Source organism: Catharus ustulatus, chromosome 1 (assembly GCF_009819885.2).
Source record: "Catharus ustulatus isolate bCatUst1 chromosome 1, bCatUst1.pri.v2, whole genome shotgun sequence".
Lineage (NCBI taxonomy): Eukaryota > Metazoa > Chordata > Aves > Passeriformes > Turdidae > Catharus > Catharus ustulatus.
Genome location: NC_046221.1, coordinates 89,274,816 through 89,299,932, shown reverse-complemented (window position 1 = coordinate 89,299,932; position 25,117 = coordinate 89,274,816). Strand labels below are relative to the sequence as shown.

At 41.9% G+C, this 25,117-nt stretch overlaps 1 protein-coding gene across 1 annotated transcript in view; it reads left to right on the top strand.

Moving 5' to 3' along the window:
* GRB10 (growth factor receptor bound protein 10) overlaps nucleotides 1-25,117 on the top strand; it is a 144,265-nt gene that overhangs the window by 47,085 nt on the left and 72,063 nt on the right. Inside the window, exon 3 of the mRNA XM_033062934.2 lies at nucleotides 13,048-13,141. Within this exon, the coding sequence (XP_032918825.1) occupies nucleotides 13,048-13,141 (94 nt within the window). The remainder of the gene's footprint in view (nucleotides 1-13,047; nucleotides 13,142-25,117) is intronic.

Genomic DNA, 25,117 nt, shown 5'->3' with positions numbered 1-25,117 from the left:
GAATAATTTTCTGACATTTACAACCTCAGAAGTGCCAGCCAGAGTGCCGAGCCGAGCAGCTGCAAAGTGGGCATTTTGCGATTGTTACAAATTGTTACTCTGTTGCACCGCGGGTGCAGCCTGGCTGCCTACAGGCAGCATGGGGGGCGGGGAGAGAGGAGGGAGAGCTCTCTCCTTCCCTCCTCTGCCGCAACCCGGGGGAGAGACGGGGGGGGCCCCGCGCCGCCATTGCCACGGCCCGGGGAGGAGAGGGGGGACCCGGGCTGCCCCTGCGGTGGCTCTGGGAGGCAGCGGGGGACCTGCGCCGCCATTGCCGCGGCTCGGGGAGGCGGCGGGGGGCTCCGTCCCTGCCTACCACCACAGGGCAGCGCCGGGCCGTGGTGACCGAGCCCAGTGGCAGCGGTGACTGGCCCCCAGTGGCCCCGCCAAGCGGCAGCGCCGGGCTGGGCTACCTGGCCCTGTCAGCAGCCCCTAGCGGGCCGAGCCTGCACAGCCTTAGCTGAGCCAGTAAACCCCGCCCTGCCGCGGTTCTGTTAGTATTTGGCAACTTTGTTGCACGCGGGTCCTTGCTGCGAACGACAGAGCGGCTTATACTCGGGTGCGTCTTATTTATGGACAAAAAACGAAATATTTGCCAACACCCAGAGATGCGGCTTATACTCAGTGCGGCTTGTATTCGTGAATTTACTGTACTCCCCTTCCCTAGTCTCCAGCAGTGGTTTCACAGAAGAGAAAGAAATGCTGCTTCAATACTGACTGAGCAGCAGCTCATCCGACTGCATCCCATCTTTTCTTGGAGCGAACAGTGGAAATCCATTTGCAGAGATGTTCTTGTGGTTGATAGCAGTAGTGTTTCAGTGTTGCTAAAGCCAGCATGATCAAACATTGCACATGTGGGTTTATTACAGCTGTGGGATTTCTTGAACTTCTCTTCTGGCTGACCAGCTTTGCAATCTCTGTTCAAATCTCCTTGTTTGGAGACCCTTTACCTGGGCAGGTCTTGTTTTGAGGTGGTTTGCTTGTTTTGTTTCATGTGCTGCCTTGGCAGTGTTTGGCACACCAGACCTTCCCCCAGTAGCATACTGATAGTTATGAAACCCTTTTGATCTGTTGAGGCTTTAATGTCGCCTCAGAGGCTTTGTGTGGAATTAAAGGAGCTGCCGCTAAACATGTAGAAGTGCCTCAGTTTATGTTCTGATGTGCTGTGGATAACTTCCTTGGATGAGTCCAGTAGGTGTTAAAAGAAGTGGGGAGGAGCTGTATAAAATAAGTGGTCACTTGACACACCTAAACTGTGAACAACTTTAAAACAGAACAAAACAAAAAGAAAACCTTCCAAGCATGGAGAGGTGATTGACATGCTTGCTTTTAGTGTACCAGCTTCTGCAAAAACTGAAGGTTTATACTTTGTATTGTGTTTTCTAGGACAGCGTGCAATTTTACATGTAATTTGTTACTATTTAAATGCAAATTGCTGATCTTTTGTAAATTTTCTTCCTTCAGAGAATGTTAAGTCAATAAAGATTTTCTGATAAAGCCACCTTCTTTATGCAGGATAACTGGTAGAGCTACTAGCAATTGACTCCCTTTCCTCAAGGAAGGGAAAACATGGCAGCCACTACCTTGAGATGGATAGACACAAATATATCTTTTTATTGATACTGGAACAAGTGTAACAATGAAGCATAGTATGGTACCTAGATTTCTGAAAGTTAGAGATAAGTAAACTAGGCAGAGCACTGAGAGAATTTCTTAGGCTAAAAACTACCTTTGAGATGCTTGGATTTTACTATGGTCAAACCTAGATACTACTTTTTCTAAAGGTAATGAAGGTCAAGAAAATCAGAATCATTTAGGTTGGAAAGAACCTCTAAGATCATTGAGTCCAACCTTTGACACATAACCATGCTGTCAACTAGACAATGGCATTAAGCTCCGTGTCCAGTCATGAACACCCCCAGGGATGACGACTCCATCACCTTCTTGGGCAGTTTGTCCCAATGTTTAACAGCCCTTTTCACAAAGAAATTCCTCTTGATGTCCAACCTGAACCTCCTCTGGTGCAGCTTGAGGCTGTGTCCTCCCATACTGTCGCTGGTTTCCTGGGAGAAGAAGCTGACCCCCACCTGGCTGCAGCCTCCTTTCATGGAGTTGTAGAGTGTGATAAGGTCACTCCTGAGCCTCCTTTTCCACAGGCTAAACAGCCCCAACTCCCTCAGCTGCTCCTCATAGGACTCATTCTCTAGACCTTTCACCAGTGCCATTGCCCTTCTCTGGACTTGCTCCAGCACCTCAATGTATTTCTTGTAGTGACGAGCCTGACATTGGACACGGGGACTCCAAGTGTGGCTGAGTACAGGGTGATGATCACTACCCTGGCACTCCTGGCCTATTTTTGATACAAACCAAGATCTCATCAGCCTTCTTGGCCACCTGGGCATGTGCTGGCTCATGTTCAGCTACTGTTGACCAGCAACCTCAGGTTCTTTTTTGCTGGGCAACTTTCCAGCCATTCTTCCCCAGCCTGGAGTGTTGTATGGGGTTATTTGTGACCCAAGTCCAGGAGCTGGCACTTGGACTTGCTAAACCTTATATAATTGTCCCTTTGATCCAGATCTCTCTGCAGAGCCGTCCTGCCCTCCAGCAGATCAGCTCTCCCACCCAACTTAGTGTTGCCCATGAACTTACTAAGGGTACACTTGATACCTCCATCCAGATCATCAGTAAAAATACTGCAGAGGACTGGGGCCTATATTGAACCCTGTAAATTTCTTTCATTTTGAGAAGTTGGAGTAAGACAGTGATGCACTGAAATAGTCAGGATGGCTCCTGTGGTTACTCTTAATTTCTGTTTCCTTTCCAACTGTTATGAGTTGACAATTTCTATGTAGGTATTTCTGTAATGCTGTTTGCAACATCATTTGTATTAGAAATTTTGCATGCTAACCAACCATTTTGTGCTAACACTTGGGGGTGGCAACTTAATGAAGTCTGATAGAGCATCACTGTGATTATTTTTTGTTTTTTCAGGAAAACTGTTTTGAACATTACTGTGAAAGGTGCAGTTATGTATGTGACTTTCTGAGAGCTGCACAGGTTAAATGAGATTCATACATGATTAAGGAAAGAAGTGCAGACATTCTGTTGGTAATGATATGGGATTTGGGTTTTTTTTTTTCCCTGTTCTGAAGACTTGCAAAGCAACACCTTACTGCTAAATATGCAGTACAAAACAACTATTTTAAGTGCCCATATAGTCCAGACTGTTAGACTCCAACATTTTTTTGCCTAAACTACATTACTGATTTGCTCTGACTGTAACCCTGGTATCTGGTTAGGAGAGAACACAGCAGTCTGTTCCAATACAAGATCTAATGCTAGGTTATTAATTGTGAATAGTTCCTGTGCTTTAGACTGGTGTCTGTGGTTTCTATGGGGTTTAAGTAGGGTATGGAACAGTCAACTGAAGTGTATAAACATTTTCCCCATATCTGAGAATCTGAAATGCCTTTATTAATTTTTTTTTTCTATTTGGGAAGGCTTGCTGTTTTAGAGATGTGTAAAGACTTAATTCTGTATTGAATTGAGAGAAAGTTACCTGAACTACAAATGCCCTTGTCTGAAGTGAGCAGTGAGTTCTGGGGCACAGGGCACCATGTAACAGGAGAATGGATCTTTATCTGAGCAGAAAGGTGTATGGCCCAGGTAATTAGGATCATAGGTGAAGGAAGGGAAGGGGTGCCAAGCATGCCCTAAATTTCAGCAGTTGAGCAAATTGTCTAGAAAATAGAGTGATGAGATCCATGTTGCGAATAGTTGAAGCAAGGAAGGATAGCAAAGTAGTCTTGTAGGAATTTGTTCAACATGGCACTTGAAATTTGTCTGATTATCAATTTGAAGACCTGAAGAGCAATTTCATTAGCAGATGAGAGTTATTTTGCTCACTGACAACCAATAAATTTTAATGGTCTGTGTCAGTGGCCACTGGCTCCTTCCCCACAGGAAGTTTATCTTTTTATCACTTCTGTCGAGGGCTGTGAAGAACCATCTTCCCTTGTTGGCCTGTTTGGATTCTCAGTTTGAACCTGAACCATCCCAAAGACAAAAGGGGGGTAGTACTATTGCTGGTAAGAGAGCAGACCCACATTCAGATGGTGTAAATTCCTTTGTGTTTTATGCTACTTGCCTCCCTTTGTTGAGTTGCATCTGTCTTGATGTCTAGGGCTTCCTAGCTACAAGCTTACATACACTTAAAGGTAATTTAGGTTGTCTGGCTGTAGTTGCCACTTGCCAAAGCATAGTGATTTGAATATAAATTCCTGAAGAGAATGCAGTTGTGTGGAAACAGTGGTTCCTTCAACCCAGGTGGCATCTTCCCTTCTCTTCTCCCTCCCCTAGCCTGAGACACACAAATGTGTTGCTGTAGTGCCAGATCTAGAGTCCACCAGCTCATCCTTTCAAGCGCTGAGCTTTCCAAGGTTAATTCAGGACATCATTAGTCTGTGCTAGGACAGAGTGTCCGAGGCATTTTGCGGAACTTCTCCTGTCCACGTGGTAGAAGGATGCTGTCAAAACCTGACTCCCAAAGCCAGTGTTCTTGGAAGCAGCTGGCCAGCAGTGCTGCTATAACCAAAGCTGTAGTAGATTTGATGACAAGTAGAACAGATGAGCTACCTTGTATTTCACAGGTCTAAGCATGGGGAGGCTAGTGTGTAGGAAAGGGTCAAATATCCTGTATCTTCTTTCTGTGTTACAGCTTCCCCCGAAAGAATATATGAGATTTTTACTTTTTTTTTTTTTAATATAAACTTAAAGGAAATAATTTCGAAGATGTTTTCTCAAACTGGACAGGTGTGTTAGCTAGTGTGTGATGCTGAAATTTTCCATTGCACCATTATATTTCCCATTATATTTCTTTTTGTCCTTCTGATGAAGAAAGAATATAGTCTGACCATGCATTTCAGAAACTTGGACAGCACATGGAAAGGGACCCTGGTAAGGATTCTTGAATAGGTTAAAGGTTTTATGAAGTAACAACACATTGTTGTGGGTTGCATTACTCCCTTAGATTGCGTGAGCACCATCCAGTATAGTAGTTAACACGTATGAACTTGTGCTTTTGGCTCAACTTAAGCACTGTAGTCTGTTAAGTGTCAGTTCTTTGATACTTGATCTCACTGAAAAGCCTGTTTTAAAAAAAGAGGACTATGACATACTGCTTTAGGTTATACTTTCTCATGGTAACAAAACTCAATTTTTAAAATTCTGTTCCTGTTGGTAAGTATGGTTCAGTCTCACAAAAAAAAACCAAATTTTTCAGGGACTTTAATGTTTGAGTCAGTATTGACTGAAACCAAAGCGCTTAGAACATGCAGCAAAGGATGTAGCTTTGAACATGTGTCTTTGTCCCCTGCCAGTGAGAGTGCCTTGCTTTGGAGGTAAGGCTAATTTTCAATTAAGTACAACTAGAGAAACATTATCAGGTTCTGTGGGCTCCAGTAGAAGAAACAAAATTTCCATGAAAGTATGTGACTTTCCTATGTGAAGAATTTCTTAATATGAACTTAATTTACTCTGTGGTGTTTTGTTAGAAATGAAAAGAAGCTATGTTTGTTTTAAAAAAAGAAATTCAAGGATACTTTATCAGTAAGTAAATACTTCATTTTTCGAAGTACTTTATAGGTGAAGATACCTCTAAGGAGTGATTGCTTTCACTGAGAACTTTGTGCAGTTGTTTATTTTCTGTATTTCAAGACTTTATTTTAGCTGTAAACTATGTAAACTGTTGCTAACAGTCACAGTGGTTTTAGTCTCATTAAATATAGAACAAAGATCTTAGCATTTCTGAACCTGTCAGTTGGATTCCCTTATTGCTGGCTGATTAAAAGGCAGCTACCATGATGCACTGAATTTTCTTCTACTGTAATAAATGGCAGTCTGGTCCAAAAAGTGCACACTATGGAGTATACTATCCATTTTCTCTGTGCAGAGGACAGAGAGACAGCTCAATTTTTGCAGAAGTGGTTGGTTCCTACTAAAAGAGGACTGCATCTAGTGAGAGAGTTCTTGCCAGATTTTAGGTTCAGGAGTGTTGAAAGCCCTGCTAATGTCAGTTTTGCAAAGATCAGCCTAGAGAAGCTGATTCTTTAATGCTAGCCTGTATGCATGCTATAAAAGTGCATTGCTGGAGCTGTCAGCTAATACTCACTATGGCTCACTCCTGCCTTATGGGACAAAAGCCTTTTAGGAGTAAACAGCTACTTCCAGATACTGTTGGGGGTTTGCTAGCTGTGCTCCAGATCTTGCTAGACTACATTAATTAATTTATTAATTTCTTGGATGCCAAAGAGACCCTGAGAGTTGGGGCAGGGGTGACAGGCAGAAGCTGGATGATGGTGGTTTTTGGTTTGCCCTGATAGTAATTGCAATGCAGGTAGTGATAAGTCACATCACTAGACTCCTAAAAATAAATCTGAAGCACCTTCAGAAAAATAAGTTTCTGGCTCAACTGTAGCAGTGGCTTCTATAACTGTGTTGGGCTATAACTTTTAGGAAGAAACACTTCAGTGGCTTGGGGCATTCACACTGTGGGGTGTCAGTGTTTACAACAGGGCCTGAACCTCCAGTTTTTTTTAGACTTGAAGGTTTTTCTGATCAGTGAGTTGCTAAAGCCCAGAGGGGGTCAGGAGATAAGTTTCTCCAAGGTCAGACTGACAAGCCTTTCTGCCTTCCCCTGTATCATGGGACGTAATATAATTCCTGTGATTCATTTAACAAATTCTCTGCCACTGCAGAGACGTGGACCACGGGTGCAGGTCTGTCTTGTCTGTCAGCCTCATTTTCCTTCTCCCTTTGCTAATTCCCAGTCTATTATATGTTTGCATGGTGGGCTGGTAAGTCTACTGGGGGTTGTAGGAATGTGTGGATCACAGCCAGTCTGTGTGCCCTGCCAGGTTATCGTGTGTTTTCAGTGATTTGTGGCACTGAGGAACGGAGCTGCTGTGGTGTGTCGGGAGGAATGTGCTGCTGCCTTTGCTGCTCCTGTAATCCCGAACTGGCTTGTTTGTTCTTGGTCTCTAGGGTTATTGCTCCCAGTCTTGACAGCCAGTGCTGCAAAATCAGAAGGAATCCTGCAGTTAGTGGCTTTGCTACTTCAGGAGAGAGAGCCCAATTTTTGACAAAGCTAAGTGGCTTTATTTTAAGCCCTTGTTTGTACAAGCTCTCTTAGCAATGGGAATGCTAAAATTCTAGGTTCACAGTTACTCTGTTGACTTACTGAGCCTTTCACTTGGCTCTTACCTAGTCAAATGACTGTAGTTAAGAGGCAGGAAACCAGGTTACAGGTCTTTAATTATGTAATATGTGGGTTGTCTGAGAATGCGCTTTAAAGTTTTTTGCCTAGTGTGCAAAGCCTGTGTTTTCTTTATTTGTATGACATGTTAAACACTCTGGCAGAAAAGAGTAAAGCATACACACTCTATTTGAGTAAACTCAATATTGAAATTGAAATAATTTGTAAAGCAGTGGCTTTGGACAAACCCAAGAACCTTGCACTTCCCTCAGGACGCTTAATTGGAATACATTTCCTCAAACTCTGGGGTGTCAGCTTGCTGAAAATACCGTGTACCAAACAGCTGTCTTGTAGGGGAGTGTGCTGCTGTGTTTTTAAGAAAGGAGCGTCACATGAACTACTAATTGATCTGGACTGTGGAGTTTGGATTAGAACTTGAACATTGGTCTGGATATGTCAGTTGGATTTATTCTTGTAATAGCCTGTGTGTTTGCCTTCACAGGGCTAAAAGTAAAATTGAGTAAGCAGAAACTGAGTAAAATTGAGTGAGCAGATTGCTGTGGATACCAGTAAGCTATAGGAAAGTTTACTGAGATGAATAGCTGGCTACTTGGCACTTAGCATAATTGAGTCTATTATCCTCTTATTACCTTTGATGCATGAAGTAAACCAAAGCTGAAAAATCATGGTATAAAGAATCAGGATAGCTTAAAAAGCAGTGCAAGAAGTTACTTTACAGAAATGCAAGCAGTTGTGAGAAATCTTATGAAGTGTCCTCAGAAGAAATGCTGTCTAATTTGTTCATTGCCTAAGGAAACTCCAGGGGCATGTTAAGTAAGCTAACACTGAGTCAGATAAAGAAATGTTTGTCTGTATGCTTCTAAGAGCAACAAGTTACAGATACAAAGAGAGAGTGTAATTTCTCTAAGTATCCCCTTTCTGCTTCTGAAGCCTGAAGCTATGCCCACTTTTTCATAGCCCCTGGTGTTCATCTCTTCAGTGAATTTTTGTAGTTGTTTTTTTTCCTGGGAACCACTTACACTTGAGCACTCTGCGATAGCTTCCTCAGTCTGTGCTAACATAAGGTACTTCAATTTGCTATACACAAGTTGCCTGAACAGAGTAAAGCTGTGGTGGTTCAAATAATGATTTTGCTAATTTTCTCTTTACGCTCAGCTAGTTTTAAGACCTGTACCTTGGTGTGATGAAGGAGCACCGCCAGGTTGGCAAGGAGCTCCTGCTTGGCAGGAGTGCCCTCTCTGCAAACTGAGGCATATCTGCCTTGATAGTCCCCTAAATTGCGGTGAGACCCGTCAGCACGTCTGACTTTACTTTCTGTTGTGCTGGACGGTGTACAAACATCAGAAGTATGTCATGATCTTAATTTGTTGCTGTGGGACTACTGGCATGAGTACGCGTGACTCTTGCTCAATTGAACCTTTTGTTCAGGGGCACGGCAGTGTGGGTTTGCAGGCAGCTACAGTAAATCCAAAACCAGGGACTGTCGTCTTGGTGGTCTGGACGTCCTCAGTCTGGCCATGCTCCCAGGAGCTTCCGAGAAGCTGTGCTGCCACTTGCAGCCTTTCTTTATCTTGTAAACTTCCAGAGACTGCTGAAATTAGAAGAAGCTGAAGACTTCAGGGGATTTCCAGACTTCTCCAGAAAGCTACTCTGTCTCCTCTAATGGTAGACCCTTTTCTTCGCAAAGAATGAGGGAGAAGGGAAGTATAAATGATACTTCATTATTTGTACATTCAAATCTGCGTCCTCCCTTCTCTAAGCACTGTTTACCTGTAAGATTAACCTCAATGACTGACTAGATAATCTTTGCTGAAAAAACTAGAATGAGAGAAGCAGCAGTAGAGTGGTAGCAACACACTGCTCTGTCTAATAATGCTGTCTCATACTGATAAATACTCTCCTGAGCTAAACTGCAGGTGGGAACAGTGGCACTTGCAGCCAAAGAGGTGATTAAAGAGCACATGTGCAAACAGCAGAGCTGCTGTAGTATATGTCTGGCTGATTCTCTGATTAAAAGATGAGATTTAATGTTTTCTTAGATAACTGAAATGCTTATCATGCTAGCACAAACAGCAGCAAACATTGTATGTCATAGTTTAAGGAGTGCAACTTGAAAGGCTTGGTTACAGATTGAAAAATAAATCTAGATTGTCCTGGTTACTGGTACGTAGAGATAACACTGTCTGTGAGTGGACTTTGGCTCTTAAGGCGATGTGAGCACGTCACATTTTGTGTCGTGCAACATAGGTATGCAAAAGGACACTGTAATCTGACCTGTAATGATGATGTGTTTGGCTTTATGAAATGCTAATGCTTTAAAGGACCCTGCTTCAGGTCCTTCTAGCACTCTTGCTAGTCACTCGATTAAATCATCCTTGCTTGCCCAGGCTGACTGACAGAGAAAACAACACACACAAAAAGTCAGCGAGGGCTAATGCTCAGCTAGCTTCTAAAAATACTACAATAGCTGGATGGTACAGTAAGTTAAGTAACATGGTTTAATTTCATATTGAGAGCATTTATTGGAAGAGGAGGGAGAGCTGGGGATTAAACCATGGAGCAAACAAATGACTTGTTCGTAGGCTGCTTTTAGCTGCAGCAGGGGGATGGTGATGGACCAAAGCAGGTGCCCACCTTGCTGAGGGCCACGGCCTCAGCCCTGAGCTGGGGCGCAACAACAAGGCCGCTGGCACAGAGTAATTATATAACTTTATTTCCTGCCCCCTCCCCTTACTCCTTTTACCCTTGTTCCAGCATGTGCTCTCCAGTGCAGCTGGCTGAGTGCCGGTGTTTGTCTGTGCACAACGGACACAAACAGATTTCGGAGGGTCATGTGAAACTACCCCTGGCTCTTTAAACCTCACCGCCCTTACCTTTTCCCCTCCACTGCCTGCATTGCTCTAACAGGTGTGGCTTTGTTTATGCACGGCCTGTCGCTTTGCTTTAGCACCTGGGTTTTGCTGGCCCGCAGTGTCCGCAGGAAACCTTTGCCTCCCTGTTTTGCTCAAGCTGTGGGAGAACTCTCTGGATCTTGTGGGCAGGCATTTGCACTGAGCGAATTGGGCAGGGGCATCAGCTTTATAAGGGCAGCACCAGCAGTCATTAGTCCCTGTAACCTCTGCTTCTGAAAACTTTGATCTACCTTACCATGGCTTTGGTTTAACTTTGTGAGTAAGACCTGTGGTTCTCACCATCTTCTGGTACAAGATCTAAGGTGATTCCAGAGAGGGCGTATCCTATTCCTGTAAATTTTTGGCAATTGCTAGTTTAAAAAAAAAAAAAAAAAAGAAAAGTCTGGTTTAATTGAATAGTTACGGACCTGGAGCCAGGTGAAACCTTGAAATAAGGTTTCTCAGTCAAGTGTATGTGTGTTACTGCTGTGGGAAACCCAAATGTAAAATCATGCCTCTCGGCCTCGTTTCACCTCTGTTACTACTTGGTACTTCATGAAACTTGCCTTCCAAAAGGGTCTTTCATATGTTGGGGCAACTGCAAACACGTTTAGATATGTGACAAATAGCTTATAGATGGTTTTCTTGTTCCAGGTTTTATTTCTCTTGGGATGGCCTGGTGCTCTTCCCAGCCAAGAGGCAATATGTCACTGCATCCATGCATTAGACATTGTGACTTATTCCTGGGAAGTGGAACTAATGCTGCTAAACTGCATATGTGAGGTTTTAGCTATTGCATAAAAATTGGTCATGTTGAATTTCATATAGGGAAATACACAGAGAAAAACTCTTGGCTGGGGAGGGATGTTCTGCTGAGTTATCCATGCCTGTGATGCTTTCCTCATAACCTTTGAACTGAGAGCAGTCAGGTTCAGCTTGAAGTTTTGACTGAAACTTTTCCTAGATAAGCATCTCCTTCCTGCTGTTGCCCTTGGCACATTGGAAAAATTAAAACTGAACTTTCTGGGGTACAGATTCATAATTTGAATGTCCTTTCTGCAGTTGCCTTCTTATGCTGCAAATCCCAGATTTTCTTCCTCAAATTTAAAATTGAGATGATATGGGTCAGGTCAGTGACGGCTGTGTGGTGTCCCAAAGAATATGAGATAAATCCAGTGAGAATGACTAGTGCTCCAAAAGTACTAATAATGTTAGAATGTGATACTCTGTGGTTACAGGGGATTTGATGAAAACAGGAGCTCGTGAGTTACTTGCTTCTAGTAAGTGTTCGGTTAGCTCCACTGAAAGAGCTAACACATACTACTGTGTTTCAAGAAAGGAAGAACAAAGACAGTTGTGCTGACAGAAGGTCTGATGTGGTTTGGGATTTTTTTTTTTATTCCTGAGAAGCAATAACAAAAACTCATGAGATAAGTGAGATGTGGCGCATGAAACAAAATCCAGTGTTGTGAAAAATCAGTGCGAAGAATGTAAAGAGCTAGAAGGGGAGATAGCCAGTATGGAGGCAGAAGTTTGAGTGGTCCCAGTTGTATCTGGCATAGATAGATGGATGCCATTTGTATCTTATCACAGTGTTTACTCATAAAAACCTTCCTTAGTCATACCACTGTTGTCAGTTTCTGTCTTACAAATGCCTGTGGGCTCCTGAACTGCTCCCTGATGGTGATGGCACTTGAGAGCAGTACTTGAGTACTTGAATCAAAGCTCAAGCATTTGCTGAGACAGTCACTCTGGTGAAGAGATAGTTTATTTCATATACTGTATAACTATATACAGTTCTAGTCCCCAGACACTACATCCTTTATGATTTTGAGCATTAGCTTACATTTTGTCAGGACCGAGTGCTCATGGTTGTGTGTAGTTGAATTGCTGCTCACTGTGTGCTTGTTTCTGCTCTGCCTTAATTACAGTGTCATTTGCCATGAAGGTGGTTCCTATGTTTTGACATTAAAGCAGGTCATGCCATTGTGTATTTAGCCCACACACTGGGCACAGTGGGATCATGTGTATAGTCACATATATCGCTGCAGCAGTTTTTGCTTGGTGATACGTCAGTGCAGTCAACTTTGCACACTCTTCCATACCCACCCTTAACTGGTATATGCAAACACATGCCAGTTTTGTAAAATCATGCACCTACTCTAAATCTCCTTCTCATACTTCTAAAATGTGACTTTTCTTGCTTTTCGTATATTCTTGCCTATATTTCAATTTCCTGCTTTCTCCGAGTTGTCTTCTTTGGCAAGATCTGTGAGAAACTGTGGTACTTTAGACTTAGCCAAATTCAGTTTGTGTTAAAACTTCATGAAACTTGATCTTGTGAGAATTCCAGTATGAAAAAAACAACAGGTTGGCATCCAGAGCCATGGATGTTTATCTAAGCTGAACTTCTGATTTCTCTTGAGGTTTAGTAGTTCACTACTGAATCTGTTTCAGTCCAGTTAATTAGTTACAAAGCCCTAAGCCACAGATTTGGAATTAAAGAAAACAAAGCCCCAAGCCTCTGCATAATTTGATGCAAGAAGAAACTTTTGTTGAACTAGGAAGTGGATTTACATCACTGTTTTGCCTTTGAAACACAAACTGGTGTACAGATGAGCCAACAGCACAGTCATTGATTCTGGATCCATGCCACACGTATTAATGTGACAGCCTAGTGTCCCCTGTGATCTGTTCCCCCACCTTCTCTGACATTGGTTTCTGCTTTCAGAGGCATGGCAGGGCTTTTTTGTTTCATATTGGTGGTTTGACACCAAGTAATGTAGCTTGCAGGGAGTACAGAAAGCCTGGTTTTGATACGATATTCTGCTCTTCTGTTTTTAGGACAATGTAGATCAGACTTCAGGTCATGGTCGGCGGGATCTGGTGGAACCGGGTTTCCAAGAGCCATCTAACCGCATCTCCCTGAACCACCAAGGTAAGGAATAGTGTGTGGAAATCCAGGCTTCTCAGGCAAGTGCAGGCATGGTTTTGCCTCCATGTTGCCATTTGTCCTTCTCACTGGGGGAAAAAAATTGTTCTGGATGGTTGGAGAGGGAGAGCTGAAGAAATCAGTTTTTGACACAAGTGTCCTTCGATCTGTGAGTGAAGGATACAAAGGACTTGTATGCATCTCAAACCTTGTCGCCCAAGATTGGATTACTAGCCTGGGTTATAGGGATATTCTCCTATTTTTATGAGTGGTGAGGAAGAAAGTACTGACATTAAATTCAAATTTTGTAATGTTAATATTGCATTTTGTAAAAATCTTTGACTGCCATAAGACAGGCTCTGGCTTGATGTCTGCAGTAGGAGAAGGAAAAAAAAAAAAAAAAAAAGCACGTTTGCTTGCTTTCCATGACAGAAGTCAGCTCATTTGAGAAAAGATAACTCTGAACTAGATGTTGTAATGTAGATGTACTAGTTGAGCTTCTGTAATTCAAGAGGACCATTCATAAAAAGTTAAAAGAAATCTTAAAACTCTGTCTTCACTGATTTCTGTCTGTTCAGAGACTTGACAACAGTTACTATTATTACAGAGACTGTTCAGCTCAGCTTTATTGTTTTAGGTTTGAAATGATAATAGTGTTCTTTTAAGCAGTGAACCCTCTTACCCTCAGGCTTCCTGATGGTTTAATTTGAAACCAAGTCCTTGAAGGTCATCTTCAAGTGTTGTTTCATCAGTGCAACAACTAATAGTAATGCAGACAGAACAAGACTATTGAAACAAAAAAGAGTACCAGCATATTACTTAAAATATTTGCCGAACATGGCATGCTTAACTTGTCCTTTAAAAATTCAGCTTTTAAAAATTTGTCAAGGGCAACAATACTAAAATTTCATTGCTTGTAGATTATCAAGACAATTAAAGTTGCACAAACAAGCCCCAGAGTGTAATGAAGGTAGTATTTTAACTTCCTCCCCTTTCCTTGCTCCAAATGTTCTGCATTTAAAGCTTTGCATTCAATTGAAAAGAGAAGGCAACAGGTTGCAATGTAATCCAGTCTAAAATTTACAGTAGCAGAGTCAGTGAGTAATTTGCATGCATGTTTGCATGCATAGAACACATTTTATAATTTCAATTTTTCATGTGTTTTAGAATTACAGTAATTTCACGAATACAAGCCGCACCGTTTTGACCAAAATTTTGCTACTACACTGGAAATGCGGCTAATACTCAGGAGCGGCCAATATGTGAATAATTTTCTGACATTTTCAACCTCGGGAGTGCAAACCGAGTCAGTGCAAACTGCAAAGTTGAGCACCTGCCAGTAAAACCATGCACTTACGCGGTTGTTACAAATTGTTACTCTGTTGCGCGGCGGGTGGAGCTGCTCTGTGCAGGCAGCACAGGGGGTGGGGAAGGCGGGGCAGCTCTCTCCTGCTGACCCCAGCTCGGGGAAAGCAGGGGGAGCTCCCTCCTGCTGGCCCCGCGGCTCGGGGGAAGGCGGGCAGCTCTCTCCTGCTTGTCCCTGCGGCTCGGGAGAAGGCGGGCAGCTCTCTCCTGCTGGCCCCGTGGCCCGGGAGGAAGGTGAGGGCTCTCTCCTGCTGGCCCTGCGGCTTGGGAGGGAGGCAAGGGCTCTCTCCTGCTTGGCCCCGTGGCCCAGGGGGAGGCAGGGGGCTCCGTGCTGCTGGCCCCACGGCTCGGGGGGCACCCATCCCCGCGTGCCGCTGCCGCAGGAGCGGAGTGGCTCTATCCCCGCCTCCCACCGCCACTGCGGGTGCTGGCGGACTCTGTGCCCCCTCTGCCACCTCGGGGCAGCGCCAAGCTGGGCCACCCAACCCTGTCGGCAGCCCCGAGCCCTCATGGCCCGAGTCGAGCCTGTAAACCCCACCCTGCCGCGGTTCTGTTACTAATTGGCAACTTTGTTGCACGCGGGTCCTCGCTGCGAACGACAGAGCGGCTTATACTCAGGTGCGGCTTATTTATGGACAAAGAACGAAATGTTTGCCAACACCCGGCGATGCGGCTTATACTCAGTGCGGCTTGTATTCGTGAAATTACTGTAATAATGTTTTTGTTCTATTATTTTCTATTATGTGTCAGGATGTGCAAATCATGGAACACATCTATACGTGTGACTTCTGAAGCCATTTGTTAATATTCCCCTTTAATCAAGGGATTTTGGAGGGGAGCACATCCTTTGTGGTCTGGGTTCATGTGTTACAGTGTATGCATCTGCTGCTTTTGAAGTCTGAACATTTATAGAAGAAATAGGTAATACTGTGTTTAGATGGCAGAATTCCAGCTTTGCAGCCTGACATTTTCCCACTTCCTTTTCAGATCCTTTTCCTCTGTCAATATTGTTGTACTGCAAAAGGATCCATACAGTGTCACCTGACATGTGGCTCTTTCTCAACCACTTTGAGAGAAATGTCCAAATTAATTTAGGAAACAACTGTCTTTAAAGAAAATGGTTTGCATAGGGGATATTGGCAGTTCAATGCCTATTTCTCAAGCAGAACCAATTAATGTTTTTCCCCAGTACCTTTTGAAGTAAAGATTGCTTATGCATCCACAATTTGGGATTTTTCTTCTATATCAGCTGACTGATGGCAGTCAAATCCACTATTTCTAAAATCTTTCTAATTTTGTTGCTGCAGTAAATACATGGTACAGTATCAATCTTGACACTGCTATGTTAGTGGTCTGGATTAAGAACTGAAACCTAAATGCTCAAATTTTGCCTTTAATGCTGAGCTGGGCTGTAGCAGTTCTGTCTTTTTGCAGTGTTGAAGGGAACCATGGTACCTACTGCTTTGGTACCCTCTTGGAAATGAAAGTGCCCATAAGCGTGATGTTACACCATGTCTTGAGTGTTTGGTTTGTCCGAACAGAAGCATCTATGCTCTTTTCATAGCATGTGAAATAAATGTTCTTGTCCAAGAACTTGAATCTACAAGTATTTTTAGAGCTGGCATGTATTCTAGAATTCCAGATTAATGAACAGAACATAGAAAAACATGACATGAAGAGCTTCAGCTCAAGGAGTTGTGACATGGTCTGAACTAGCTCCCATGCAGTCATATTAGTCACATAATAGGTAGGAAGATTGGATTATTAATGTGAAATTGATTTTTGTGTTCTGTGACCACTGCTTGTTTTGATTTTTTTCACTCTTACACTAAACTTTGTTATCCAATACTTTCTATTAAAGCCTTGCTGGCACTGACACTGGTTTAAAGCTTAAAAGAGTAAACCTGTATCCAGAAGCAACTTGTAGAACCACTGCAAATTAATGTTTGCTGGTATGCCTTGATTATGTAGATGATAAAGATGTTTGCAACAGTCTGTGGCAATTTTTGCTTCCAGTTATATGCAACATTACTTGCTGACTTAAGCACATGTCTGTTAGGAGACCTAAAGCTTTCTGTGATTGGCATGAGCAGAAATTATGAAAGGATTAGAATATACTAAAATAATTCCTGTGTTGGTGTTCTCTGCCTTTTTCTCTTGAATGTATTGTGTGTTAAACGCTGCAGCTGAACTTTGAGCAGCCATAGTTGTTACGTTTTTTTATGTGTGCACTTGCAATTCACACCTGACCACACTGCTCAGTGAGCGCAGCAGATTTGCCGGTTTCTGTTGAACATTAACTTGTGGTCCTTTGCTTTTCACTGGGAGAACTTTTGGTACAAGCACCTGCAATTCTGAACCAAGACTGCTTTCCACAGCCTATAAAAATGGTGATTAGCTTCTTCCCAGGCATCTGAATCCCTTTAACACAAACTGGAAAAAGAGCATTCAAGTGGAGACTGAGATAGCCCTGCCAACTGTCCCTGTGTGAATAAGCCCTTTCTTGTGAAGGGTATTTCAAGTACGTGTTTCCTGCTGAATCACTGTTTTTACACAAGCAGATGCTTTATAACTCTTCAACTTCTTCTTTCAAAAGAATATCTTGTAAAGATTGGGGAGCAGAAGTTAGTTCTGTAAAGTGAGGAGTCTTTAGAATAGGAATAGGTTTCATAGAATAGGAAGGTTTCATGTGAAACTAATGTGCAAAATTGAGTGCAGATGGAATAGTATTTTTTCCTAGAAATAGTTCAATAACTGCTTTTGTGTAGGTACGCTAATAAACTTGCTTACTTTAACAAGGAACTTATATCTAAGCCCTTATTTAGTTTATCACTTTTCAATTATTCTGCTAATTGGGCAAGTTTTGTAAAGGTATTAAATGCAAAGAGTGTGAACTGGAATGTCTTTCCTATATTCCCCATAGAATACATCATAAATCAAATTTAATAGGAAAGAACAAGCTGTCTTGCTGAACAATACTAGTATCCACTAATGTAAAGAAACAGATATGCTTCAGATTCCTATTAAAAGTCAGAGAAAGTTAGGAAGCGACGACCAGGATTTGGCATTTAATAACTAACAAGTCTAAATATTTCTGGAACACTCCTTGCAGAAGCTCTAGTAAAGCCTCTAGGCTTGAAGAAGAAAAATGTGTCGAAACTGTGTGGCTTTTCTGAGGACGAAAAGGTAGGAGGTAAAGATACAAGCAAAACAATTATTTAATGTCTTCAAAAAGACCAAGAGGAAGTGAGAGCATGCTTAGGAGGCGATGACAAGTATCGTTTCTGTTATGGACAGTGCTTTTTATTGATACTTGATATGTACTTTTTGAGATTACATAGCCACTTCTTATTCAGAATTTTAAAGCCAGGCACAAATAAGGTACATTCTGCCACCTTGCCTTTTAGTGGAAGTATTAGACAAGCAGTGCCGGCACTTTCTCTGTGTGCTTGTGGGATGATTGTCAGTTTCTGTACAAGTGTGTTTTGCCATGGGTCTGTGATGAAAGATTTATCTTTCTTTTATTAGTGCATTCACACCAAGTCTTCCTTTCCCAAGGTGCTCTCAGCTCGTGTTGGACTTGATGCTTTTTATAACTGCAGTTTGCAGACAGAGCTGAGCTGAGCCTTATGGTACCTCTGGCTCCACAGCCAGGTGGTTCCAGCAGCAGAAAGGAAATGGTGATAAGTTTGTTTTAGCCAACAGCCTTTGGTCTTTCTTGGTTGGTGATGGTAGGAAGTCTTGCCTGTGCTGAGATGATGAATATGCTTGGGTTGCAGATTAGGTGGGAATTAGATTTGCTGCCTCTATGTACAGACCACTTGGCTCCCAGTGAAACCAGAGGGATCCAGGGCATCTACTGAAACTTGCATCATATTGCAGTTGACTCTTGAGGTGGATGCTGTCCTGTACCTTGCTGACCCTTCTAGCATACTGGAGTAGTCCTGTGTCCAAAAAAATATAAGCCTGTGTAAATACAGGCAGACTTTTGAATGAGCATGGGTGTAGGTAAAGTATTACAAGGCCTAAGATTTAGCCCAGAGTAATCATACTGTGTAGCACTCTTTTTTCTCCACCACTGTTGTTGTTACTTGCTTTTAATATATTTTCTTCTGTGTTTGCCTCAGGATAGACATGGGAGGTTGAGGCAATGTTGTTATTCATTCTGTAGCTAAGGAGGAGTGTGTTTAGTAACAGTCGGTGCTGCTTCTGAAATGCTTGTTGTGGGATCTGACTGGGATGAGTTGGTTATCTGGTGTATCAGAACTAACCCATGTTTTTTGCAGAATCCAGCTGGTACTGAATTGAAAGTGTGGAATGAAAAACAAACATTGTTTGTGTTTCAGAGACAATACTGCCAGACATTCATGAATTCTCGTGCTTTGTATAAATGTTGTTGTCATTGTCCAGCCTTAGAAAAAAACCACCATTAGTGCCAAAATGATTTACACTGACTAATCTTACGCGGAGAGCGGAGGCCCTGCTTCCTGCCTAGCTCATTACAGTACCTTTGTCTTCTTTTGGAGAATGCTTCCATTTATATTTGGTGATGAATCTTGTTAGCATGGCTACCAGGAGGGCACCCATAATAGCAGTGTAGAAGTTTAACTTCCCTCATTAGATTAATTTCCAAACCCTTGGGCTGACAGAACTCTGAAAAAAAAAATAAGAAAAGAGAAGACAGTAGATTGGTGTTTAGTACAGATTGTTTCAGAGATCTGCAGTGAGCTACAGAAGACAGATGAACTGAACTGATTGAGTTTATCTGGAAGACTCTGTACATAATGTAATGAAGATTGAGTGAAAACAGTGAAATGAGAAGAAACAGACCAAAAATTATTTAAACTGTAGCATATTCAAAGAGAATAATATGTAGGTAACTGATGGATTTTGTTTCACTTTTATTGTACTTTTTAATTTTATTTTTTATTTTATTTTTTCGTGTATCAGCTTTGTAGTATCAGCTTGCAAATCATCAGTTTTGGACATATTTAAAATGAATTCTGTTCCTCTAAAGCCACAGAAATGAAATTAAAAAAATATTGTTATATCTCATAGTTGACATGGTATTTTAAGCCTGTTTATAATCTCCAGATTCAGTGTTTCAATCTGTTGAATTTCTCTGATGAGGTAGAATTCAGTGGATTCAATGTGGGGAAGGAGCCTGCTGTCTTGTTTGTATAGGGTTTGCCGTGGGCCTTTGTCCATTGGAAGTTTTGCAAGGTGAGATGTAGAAAAAGTTAAGAATTTTAAATAAGCCTAAACCACGAAGTACTACAATATTAAAATTTAATTTTAAACCTCTTTTTTTGTTTCTGTGGCCTATGGAAGAATGGTAATGTTATTACCAGGTTTGCAATGACCTTCTTGCTGTGTATTTGCCTTGGAAGAGCAAAAGAACCGGACTGGGAAATTGAGTTCCTTGCTCATGATAGACCATAATACACCCTACTCATCGCTCAGGGACTGAAACCATATGACATCTGAAATAGGGGTTTGTGATTTTTTTTATGCAGCAGATAGGTGTTCCTCCACCTTCTCTGTCAAGATTTGTATCTGCAGTTACCATGGCACAGAGAGGAGTGAATTCACAAAGCGTGAATTCAGGGTAATTAGAAACTCCTTTCTTGTTATTGTTAAATTCTTGTCTAAGGCTTTGGGAGGGGACGGTGTAAATTTGGCATCTGGGTGATGAGCTTCTCTTACTTCTTTACACATCCATCTCAGAAAAAGAGGGCCTTTACAGTAATTTTACGATTATAAACTGCACCATTTTGACTAAAATTTTGGTCTGAACCTGAAAGTGCGGCTTATAATCAGGTGCGGCTTATATATGGACAAAGAACGAAAAGTTGCTGTTTTAGTTTGGAGGACAAGTGTCTGCTGAGAAAGGCAGGAGCTTCTCTTTGAAATGGAGAATGTAAACCACCTCCCTCCAAATTATTGTAATTTGGAAATCAAGGGGCTTTCAGGCAAAGATATGGGAATTAGGAATATCGGTTCTTTACTAGGGCAATTAAAATAGAAATACAGTACTACAAAGAAACAAACTCCAAACCCTGACAAAGAGTACAACCTGACACCCCGTCAGGCAGGGTGTTGGTAGCAGTCCCATTAAATGATGGTTGCATCCTCCTACAGTGACAGATGTGGTTCAGTTGGAGCAGTACTCCTGTAGAAGGTGCAGTTTCCCTCTGGAGGTCCAGCGGTGATGTGGAGAAATCCGATTTTCCTCTGGAGTCCAGTGGAGAAAGGGGCTCCCTTAGTGTCCCAAAACCTCTGTTTTTATCTTGGTAAGAAATGTTGGGCTCTTCCCCCTGGCTGGAGCAACTTCCAGTGGGATGCAGTAATTTTATCAGTCACCCAGTGGGACTCAATGGGCCATTAGCAGAAAATGACTGGCTGGAGGAAGGATGGGTTGTGAAAAGATAAAGAACAATTCCCTGCCTGGTTTCAATGGATGGGCCATTAGCAGAATATCTGCCATTGAGATAAGGATCACTGTCCCCACCCTCAACAGATGGTGATAGAATAGGTACCTTTTATCACACTCTGTATTGTAACCCAAGACAGCTGCCGACACCTGGACGTGCGTTTTATAATCAGGTGCAGCTTATAATCTTGAAATTACTGTACTTCCCTCACCCCTTGTATTATCGCCTTGAAATTACAGTAATTTCGCGACCATAAGGCACACCAGACTATAAGGCGCGCCTCGGGGAGTCGGCAAATTTTGCAACTTTGTACATTATATAAGGCGCACCAGACTATAAGGCGCACTTTTTTTTTTTTTGCAGCGAGGCTCCACCCCCAGCTCCCCCCGCAGGGTTGCTGGTCCAGGCCCCGCCTCAACCCAGCAACCATTGGCCCCCAGGCCCGCCTGTACCTGGCAGGAGGGGCACCGCAGGCTCCCGGCCCTGCCTTCACCCAGCTGCCATGGCCACGCCAGCTTTCCCCACAGCTCGCGGCTCACACTTCTGTGTTGGCAAATTTCCGAACTTTGTCCATATATAAGGCGCACCGGACTATAAGGCGCATTTCTGGGTTTGGGCCAAAATTTTAGTCGAAAGGGTGCGCCTTATAGTTGTGAAATTACTGTAAGTTGGCTTAGTTCTAGCATAAGTTATAGAGGTGGATCTGACACATCTGTCTGAAATGGTGTGCCTGGGGAAATTCAGATATCCTAGGGAAGCCAGTGTCCACCTTGTGATGGGGTGTTTCTCCCAGGTATCAGAGCTGAGCTCATTTCTTGTGTTTATCTAGTGTCTTTCATGAGGGAAAAAGTCTGTTATCCTATGGGTGATGCACTGCCTCCTCTGTAAGTATATTTGCTTTGCAAATTACACCATTCCATTGCTAAAGCAGTCAAATGTGATAGATGTCACTGTTTTAAAAATCACTCTATATAATTATTTATACTGCCCAACAGGTATTAGGGCACTTCTGGTCTCAGGTTTTCCTCTGCCTTCCAGGCGGCTTATTTCTTTCATTTGAGTTAGTGGTCCAAAACTGAGCTTTGTGATCTGAAATATCCACTTCTAATTTAATAAAAGAAAATTAACTGTAAAATCATAGGATGAGCTCTTATGTTCTCTGGCATAACTGTGTTGCCTTTATGTTTTCTTTTGTAATCTGACTGAATTTCTACTGTCAACGTGTTAGAGCAAAAGGATGGAAATTAATAGTATCAACATAGACTCTTTTATTAGCTTCTGGATGACATTTTTAATGTGGCTGAATTGAATTCTTGCCTGTGCTACTACACCCTCTTCCTTCATGTTCTTGGGTTTTGCGTATTCCCTGTTGGGAGGAATGTTTTAAGTGTATTTAACTTTATGTAAGAAGATTTTGAACCTTTCAGTGAAGATGTTATAGCCAAATGTCAAAACATGGCTGTGGGCACTTAAAATTGTCTCAGTACTAATGAGCTTGCCAGCTAAGAAAGTTGATTTATTATGTAACCTGGTTTTAATCATGCCATAACAATGACAGTTGTTCAGTAGAAACAGTGTCTCTGCAACGTCAGTATATTAACTTTCAATTCTGACACCTTAAACAAAATCAAATTCTAAGTTTCAAAGCAATTTGATATATAAAAGGGAAGGATATATTTAGAGATGGAAACAATCCATACTCACTGCAGCTATACGGTTATATATTTTGAAGCTAATATTTTAAGAAGTATCTCTAATTTTTGAGATAAAAGTACAATGTCACTATGCAAGGTCAGCTTTAATGGAGAGAGAACTGACTTACAGTATCTGATTACATGGAAAGCTCCAGGGCTTTAATCTGGTTTCATGACTGTGTTCAAGTCTGAAATAAATCTATTCTGCTTATTCAGACTTTTAAGAGTATCATCTGTCAGAAACTGATTGCTATTTATCTGCAGCACATGGAATGTTTAAAATCACTGTGGCTGTTGAGGGGAGGCTATTTTATTTTATAAATCTGTCTGCTTTGGTAAAAGCAGACAGATTTCTCAAGAGAAGAGTGTTAACTGTGTCTCCGTGCTTTCTGGAGGTGATAGGGGAAAATGGACCCCATTTTCTATGAAACTGATTTCCAAGACTGTGGTAGCAGGTGTGGTGTGATAGAGGCAGTGTAATGTCAGAAACTGCTCCCTGACACTGGTTAGATTTCATCTTCGCTTTTTAACAGCCTTACTTAACCTGAACATTTAACAATGTTGAAATCAGATTTTCTTCTTTTTTTTCAAAATGAAATCCATTTAACCAGAGAAAGTCCTGATTTACTCCAATCCCTGTTCAAACACACTGAACTCATTTTTGTTCTGTCTCTGACCAGCCACGCACCTCTGATCTCTCTTGTGATGCAGGTAATTTTTAATAGGTGACACAGTGCAGCCGTCTTGTCTGCAAACAATTCTGAGAGACATGTATCTGAGTTTTGGATTTTTGTTTTCTTTTGACCTTCAAAGTTATACTTTTGGTCTCTGTCAAAGTAGTGAGAGGGTGGAGAACAGGCAGTACAGCTCTTAGTTTCCTTTCGTTGTTTGTCCTAATAAGTGTCCTAGCCTTTGGTTTCTGTCTCTTCTTTCCAGTGCCTCAGGTGAAGAAAAGTATAAGTTAATTTACTTTTTTATGAGCTTCATCTCTAAAGCAGAACTTTTATCATCCTAGAAATTAATACAGAAATTCAGTTTGCTTCTCTTTAAAAAAAAATGTTATTAAATAAAAAAAAAAATCCACGCAATGTCTAGCTCTGCAACATTTTTAGGGGTGAGGTAAGAGTTGTTTGCAATGGTGAAATGGGGCATATTTCTGATACTGCAGTTCTCCTGGCAAAGGCTTCTGGTGTTTTAGGATTCCTTGATTCAACTACTTCAGGCTCCTCCTTTTCACTTGTTAGTTGTTAATTAGAAGAATTATAAATGCTAAACAAAGGTTGTCCTTGTGCTTAAAAATTCAATGGATTTTAAAAGTTGTCTGACAGTATTATAGCAAATTTAGATTAAGCAGTCTGAAAAAGTATAGAATTAGTGTAAGGTTTTAGTATCCTTTTCTGCACATTAAAACAATTTTCAGAAGCTTAAGTCCTAGAAAAATGGGGTTGTCATGTAAAGACATAACACATTGTACAGCTGAGAGGAAAATTCCAAATTCAAGTTCTAGCTTAAACATGATCTTCCTTAGAAATGTTTTTTCTAATCTGTATATAAAATAAAGACTGGTTCTGCCAGATGACGGGGAAGTCGAGGACTGCAGATTTTAAGATTTTTCCATCATGGGAATGTATCTCTTCTAGCTGAAACAAACAAATCACTGGAATGCACTCATGGTCTATATCAGCAAGTATACCTTAACTTATTTACGTCAAAAAGAACATGTACTGTGGTGTATCAAAAAAATAAAGGATGTCACTAAAATTACTTGGCTAATAAATTTCTGTGATTTTGGGTGAATGTGAAAGTAGGCTTTCTAAGTGGCAGAGTTATGTTTATTTAAGTATCAACATGATTTTCTATGTTTTAAAAATGATTTAAGATTCATGAACGAAGTTAGACTTCAGATACCAAGGAGAGTGTAAAATGGCACAGGCTTTGATTACAGGAACTTTCTGGTTCTTTCTGAAAGCCCTGCCTCTCTACGAAGTATCCTGACTGTATTTACAGCCAGTCCTTGGGCTGGCTGGCAGCTTTATAGGTAGCAGGGTCCTTGTTGGGGGGATGGTTATTTTTCACTCCTTCTGGAAGCTGCACGGAGTAACAAACATCCATAGCCTGTGTGCTGTGGGGTTGCATGTACTCAGGCACAGGTGGGAGCGAGTGGTTGCAAACTGTAGCAGGTAATGATGGCAGCAGCAGACCTGGCTCCTGTGTGGTGGTAGCTAGCCATCTATGACTCGGGCATCATAAGCTGCTCAGAAGAACTGGACTGCAGAAAGCATGGCAGAATAATGATGGGTGTACGCTTCTTTACATGAGCATGCAGAAGCAACCATGGACTCTCCACTCCACAGCCCACAACCCTCTCCATGTAGAAGTTGGGAAATATTTGCTGGGATTGGCCACTGTGCATGTGGAGCAGGGCAGAAAATTAGAAGCATTCATTCAATGAGTCAGCTTCTACATGGAATTAAACAAATAACTGTAGA